At 59.5% G+C, this 5,918-nt stretch overlaps 1 protein-coding gene across 1 annotated transcript in view; it reads left to right on the forward strand.

The window, feature by feature from the left end:
• Positions 1 to 5,918, forward strand: part of ENTPD2 (ectonucleoside triphosphate diphosphohydrolase 2) — an 11,658-nt gene that overhangs the window by 834 nt on the left and 4,906 nt on the right. Inside the window, exons 2-6 of the mRNA XM_029920990.1 lie at positions 1,302 to 1,486; positions 2,571 to 2,693; positions 3,110 to 3,190; positions 4,184 to 4,277; positions 5,404 to 5,516. Of these exons, the coding sequence (XP_029776850.1) occupies positions 1,302 to 1,486; positions 2,571 to 2,693; positions 3,110 to 3,190; positions 4,184 to 4,277; positions 5,404 to 5,516 (596 nt within the window). The remainder of the gene's footprint in view (positions 1 to 1,301; positions 1,487 to 2,570; positions 2,694 to 3,109; positions 3,191 to 4,183; positions 4,278 to 5,403; positions 5,517 to 5,918) is intronic.

Here is a 5,918-nt window from a genome sequence, read left to right on the forward strand (position 1 = left end):
GAGAGAGAGAGAGAGACAGCGTGAGCAGGGGAGGGTCAGAGGGAGACACAGAATCCGAAGCAGGCTCCAGGCTCTGAGCTCTGAGCTAGCCATCAGCACAGAGCCCGACGCGGGGCTTGTACCCACAAACCGTGAGATCATGACCTGACCGAAGTCGGGCGCTTAACCGACTGAGCCACCCAGGCGCCCCAGGAAGAAATATTTACTTTTTAGTGAACATTTACTACACACTTGCTACTTTTCTTGATACTGGGGAACAGGCGAGCAAAACAGACACAAACATTCCCACTCGAGGTAGAATGAAAGAGATTGGAGTACAAATCAGTGAAACAGAAAACCCGCCTCAGGAACATGGCTGAACGCAAACACCGGGCCCAGACGAGTGACAGCACAGTACCGGGCGGACAGAAACGCTGGAAATGAAAGGGAAGGAGATCGTGGTCGGTGCTGCGGGAATGAGGCCGACACTAACAGGCCGTGCGAGTCATGTGCAGTAGATCCACTCCTAGAAAAACACAAAACTAACTCAAGACCAGAAAGCCCACGCAGCCCTGTAACCAGGGAAGAAATGAAAATGGTGGTTCTAACCTGCAGGAAAAACTCCAGGCCTGAGTGCTTCCACGGGCAAGTTCTGCCCGACACTCAAGGGACAGAGAGGGCAAATGCCAGGCAAATGTTTCCAGAGGGCAAGTTTACGATGCAGTACAGCCCTGGTGTTCAAAGAGGGAAACAAGAAAATACAGTCTAACCCATTCCAGAGACAGAGTTAGCCCTAAGAACAAAACTGTCACAGGCGCCTGAGGGCTTGGTCGGTGGGGCATCTGACTCTTCATTTCGGCTCAGATCATGATCCCAGGGTCGTGGAGCTGAACCCCACATTGGTCTCTGTGAGGAGCGTGGACCTGCCTGAGATTCTCTGGCTCTGCTGCTCAGGAGCTCACTCTTTATAGGAAGGAGGGAGGGAGGGAGGGGAGGAGGGAAGGAGGGCAGGAGGGAGGGAAATCAGAGAAAGGAAAGGAAAAGAAAAGAAAGGAAAAGAAAAAAAAAGAAAAGAAAGGAAAGGAAAGGAAAGGAAAAGAAGAAAAGGAAAGGAAAGGAAAGGAAAGGAAAGGAAAGGAAAGGAAAGGAAAGGAAAGGAAAGGAAAGGAAAGGAAAGGGAAAAACAAAGAAAGAGTAGAATTGGGCGTTATTTTGCAAACTCCGGGAAAACCAGAGGCACATCAACACAGGAACGAGAGGATGCTGTTTCACGGAGAAGCTGGAAGCTGGGAGGCGTTCTTCTGAACCCGCGTCCACTGCAGAGAAGCCGGGGCCAGGGCGAGGCCGCTGGTGAGCGGCGGGAATCCTGCGGGAGAGGCGGCGGGCCGCCCGGCGCGGCGGGCACTGCGGGCACTGCGGGCACTGCGGACTCTTGCCCCAGGGCCTCCTCGCGGGCGCCGGGGCCGGTTCCCGGTGCTGCAGCGCCCCCTCCTGGCTGCGCAGCGAGGTTGCGCTAGGAACGTGCGCACACAACGGGTGTTTAGATTCAGGACAAATTGTGGTTGAATTACCGACAGGGTTTTTTTCAAGGAACTTGGTAAGCTGATTCGAGAGAGCTTTCTGTGGAAGAGCTCGGGGCTCCAGCAAAGGAAAGGGGACTTTCCTCCCAGAGACCAAGACACCCTCGTATTCCCTGAATGAACGCCCTGTGGTGTGGCCACGGAGCCGGAGGAGAACCTGTGTCTGAGGACGTGATCGGGGCCAGGCACGCCCCGCCCGTCGGGGCAGAAAGGCCAGCCCCCGTGACACAGGCCTGGGAGACCGTCCCCCGCGTGAGAACGGAATCGGAACGCTTCCCTCACATCCTCCACAAAAACCATCCAGGTGGATTGAAGGCTGTCAACCAGCAAAGCAATAAAACCTTTAAAAAATGTTTTTCTAAGTTTATTTGTTTATTTCGAGAGAGACGGCGTGAGTGGGGGACGGGCGGAGAGAGAATCCCAAGCAGGCTCCGCGCTGTCACCCAGAGCCGGGCGCCGGGCTCGAACCCATGAACCGGGAGATCATGACCTGGGCCGAAACCTGGAGTCAGATGCCAACCGACTGGGCCCCCCCGGGCGGCCCTACGGCAAAGCCTTTAGAAAGCGACTCAGGAGAGTTTCTCAGGACGCCCTGGCCCACCGCTTGCAAGAGACCCCGCGGGAGCAGCGCCCGAGCGGGACAGCGAGGCGCTGGGACGAAGGCGGAGTTCCCATGACGTCACTGCCGGGACTGCTGTCCGGAGTCTACGTAGAGAGTGCCACAAGCCAACACACAGAGCGAAACACTCTCTAGAAAACGGACTAAGAGCCGAACGGCCGCCTCCCAGCAGCCGGGAAGTCACCGGCTCCTCCGCACGGCCGGAAGCGCCCTGAAACCCCAGGCCCCGCGCTGCCCGGCTTCTCACGGGCCTGCAGCCACACATTCCCGAGCGGCGCAGGGGACGCGGAGGAAGCAAGCCCGCCGTGCCTGGCCTGGCGCCATCATCTTGCAAACAGCGTCGTGTTTGCTGGTGACGCCGAACACGCACACAACCACCCTCTTGTTCCCAGGAAGCTGCCCAGAGAAACGCGTGCAAATGCAAAGGAACAGCCTGGAGCTAGAGACCCCCAAGTGCTCGTGCTCACGGATGACGTGCAGCCTTCCGGGCGCCAGGAAGCGGCGCGGCCACCGCAGTAAACCAACGGCAGCTTCGGAGGTCTGCGTGGCCGACCTCAGACGCCTCGGGAGGGCAAGAAGCAGGTCACAGAGCCGTCTGTGCAGCACGTGCACAGCACCGCGGTCCCAAGCCAGGAAACGCATGATACATTTATTTAGAAAAAATATATATAAATGCAAATGCATCGATAAGTGGAAAACCATAAAGAGGAACAAGAGTAGCAAACACAAAATCCAAGAGCACCCGTGGTTGGGACCACCAAGGGTCTCTGACGTGCCTGTTCCCCTGTTCTTCTTTTTGAATAGGTTTCATGTCCAGAGAGGAGCCCAGCATGGGGCATGAACCCATGATCTTGAGAGCAAGGCCCGAGTGGAGACGCTTTGTCGCCTAGGCCGCCCAGGCGCCCCCATGCTGTCACTCTTCTGGCTGCAGTGATTGCCCCTCCTGCTCTTCTGTGCGTCTGCTATGCCTCGCCAGGCAATACAGCCTTTTCCCCTTCCCAGGGGCCCTCTGGTAAGTCCACTCTCCTCAGCACAGGTGGTGGGTGGGCCTCCCCTATGCCCACACCACGTAGTTCAGGAGCACCCCTTGCTCAGCGTACATGCACAGATCCTGGTAGGCAATGTTTGTTGAATGACTGAATGAGCACACGAAGAAAGGTAGCAGTGAGTTGTGAACATTAAGGAAGGGAAACGTCACTAAAGTGGGCTCTGGATGTGGCTGGAAGGGGGAGCCGGAGCACTAAATGCCAATCACAGGAAGAATCCTGACTTACAGGCCCCCAGGGAAAGATGTGCCCTGCCTCCCCTACAAGAAATCGGCCCCCCTGAAACTCACCAGTGGCCATCACTCTGAACTCTCGCTTTTCTCCAATGGACTTGGGTTCAGAATAACCCCTCCCACTTCTGTCTTCCCTATAAAATAGCATCCTCTCCTTTCTTTGTTGGATGCGCCTGTAGTTCTGCTGGATCTTGTAAATACTGAACTGCGACTCTCTGTTATTTCCAAATAAACCAATGTTTGCTAGTGAAATAGACTGTCTTATTTTTAAGGTTGACAGAGAGAAGGGCCTTTAGGGGCTAAGAGGTTTCAGCCACAAGACACTGTGGCTCCCAGCGGGGAGACTGAGGCAGGCACAGCCAAGACTTCAGCAGGCCTTAGCAGACGGCCCTGACCGGGGAGGTCTGGGTCCCGCACACTGCATCCCTCCGCACGGCATTCCTCTGCCAGGCCACGTGCAGCGCATCGGGAGCCCTCCTCCCCCCAGTCACCCCAGGTTCCCAGAGGCCCCTCCACGGTGGGTTCCTGCCAGGGCCCCCCTTTCGTGTCCCCCAGCCCACCTTCCGCTCCAGGAGGAGGTCTCTGCTCCAAGGAGGGATGTCACAGCCCTGGGTCTGTCTCACAGAGAACTCACTCCCAGGCTTCTGGCTGCCCCTGCTCCCTGCCTGCCTTCCTCCTCTTCCAGGACTAATCTGGGCCCTGGGCCCTGCGCCCTCCCGCGGCCAGGCCTCCGCTACCCTGGCCCCATCCTCTCGTGGCTGGTGGATCTCGGTCCAAGGACCAACCAGAACATCGGGGAGTCCTGCCTGGGCTCAGTGCGGTGAGGAGTGGGGGCCGGGCGGGGGCAGCACAGGGCGGGCGGGCCTGCGGGCAGCACCCAGCTGCCCTTTATGCACTGGCCTCCCTGTGGGCCCCCTTTGTCTCTTCCTTTTCAACCCAGTCCGAAGGCCTCTCCCTCCTCTGGGCTGTCCCAGGGGAAGAACGGCTTGGAGGGAGGGGCAAGGGGTTGCTGGCAGATCTAGAGCCCTGTGCTGGCCACACCCGCAGCCTCTGCTGGGGCCCCGCCAGACCGGGCTGTGAGGAGGCTGAGCCATCTCCGGGGTTCCCACCCTTTCTGCTGTCGGGGTCCAGAGCTGAAAGAAAGGCTCCTTTGCTAGGCCTGTGACACAAGACCCTCAGCCCGGGCAGCATCCCAGCCCAATTGTTTCTGCCGGTTCCAGCCAGCCAGGGTGCTGCCCAGACCCTGCCCCCATCAAAGGACACCCTTTTGGCCCCCACCTCCCTGCCCCCAGTCACTGGCACTCCGGGTGGTCTTACCACATGGCCCCCTGCTGTTACATGGCTGGGATTCTTGGTGCCAGAATTCCTGTTTTGCCTAGGGCCTGGAGGGGGGTGGCTCCTGGCCAGGGAAAGGGTGATGCTTGGCTAGGCTGGCACACAGGGTGCGTGGGGAGTCAAAGCGCAGAGGCCAGACGTTTCAGGGGATTAAGGGCAGAGCTGAGGTCTAGGGCCGCCTGAGCACTTGCCTACCCCAGCCAGCTTCCAGGGACCTGTAAGCCGACAACCAGGGCTGGGAGATCTTCTCCTTTATCTCTTTGCCCAGTACGCAGAGGACCCTCCCCCTGCTCCCCTCTCCTCTCCCCTCCCCAGTCCAGGCTCTGGGCACCCCACTCCCCAGGCAGAGGTGGCATCGGGGATGGGCCAGCCCCTGAGCCAGGAGACTGGGACTGGTCCACATGAGCTTGGGCTCTTGTTCCTCAGCTCGCTGTAAGCGTGACCACCCTGTCCCTTTTTCTACCTGTGTCCTCACCTGTCCCCTTGGTACTAGGGCTGTGTGGGGTAGGTCTGGCTTCCGGTTGCCTGGCTGCTCAGCTTTGTGCCCTCGGCACCTTAAAAGGCCAGCCTAGGTCAGTTTGATGTCCCCAGGGCCTGACTTACACTTGCAGCTACCTGCCGTGTCACCTAGGGCTCGGGCAGCACCACCGGCTGGGGGGCCGCCACTGCGTGGTGGGACTGGCAGGGACCCAGCTGGGAACCCATGCGGTTCCCGTGGCTAGTGGTGCCTCCTTCCTTCAGGATCCGGCAGGGGGAAAGCCGGCCACTCCGGCAGCCTGACCCTGTGAACAAGGCTGCGGGAGAGCCACCGCGGCCCACCCTTCCCTGCCAGCCTCTAGCCTAGACTCCCCTGGAGAGGGCTGGGGAATCTCTGGGTCCTGCAGGGGAGGAGGTGGGGGTCAGGGGACGCGTCAGAGGGAATGAGTCTGGGGACTGGGCGGACAGGAAGGAGGAGGGTGCGCGATAGCCTCAGCCCGGGGGCGCTGGGAGGGGTGTCGCGGCTGATTCAGCCCAACTTCTCCCACCTGCGCTCTCGGGCGCGGGCGGCCGGTGGGCGGGGCGACCAGTCAGGGGGCGGTCCCGGCCCACCAACGGGCGTGGCTAGCCTTGGACTCTGTCCGCGCCC

Source organism: Suricata suricatta, chromosome 13 (assembly GCF_006229205.1).
Source record: "Suricata suricatta isolate VVHF042 chromosome 13, meerkat_22Aug2017_6uvM2_HiC, whole genome shotgun sequence".
Classification (NCBI taxonomy): Eukaryota; Metazoa; Chordata; class Mammalia; order Carnivora; family Herpestidae; genus Suricata; species Suricata suricatta.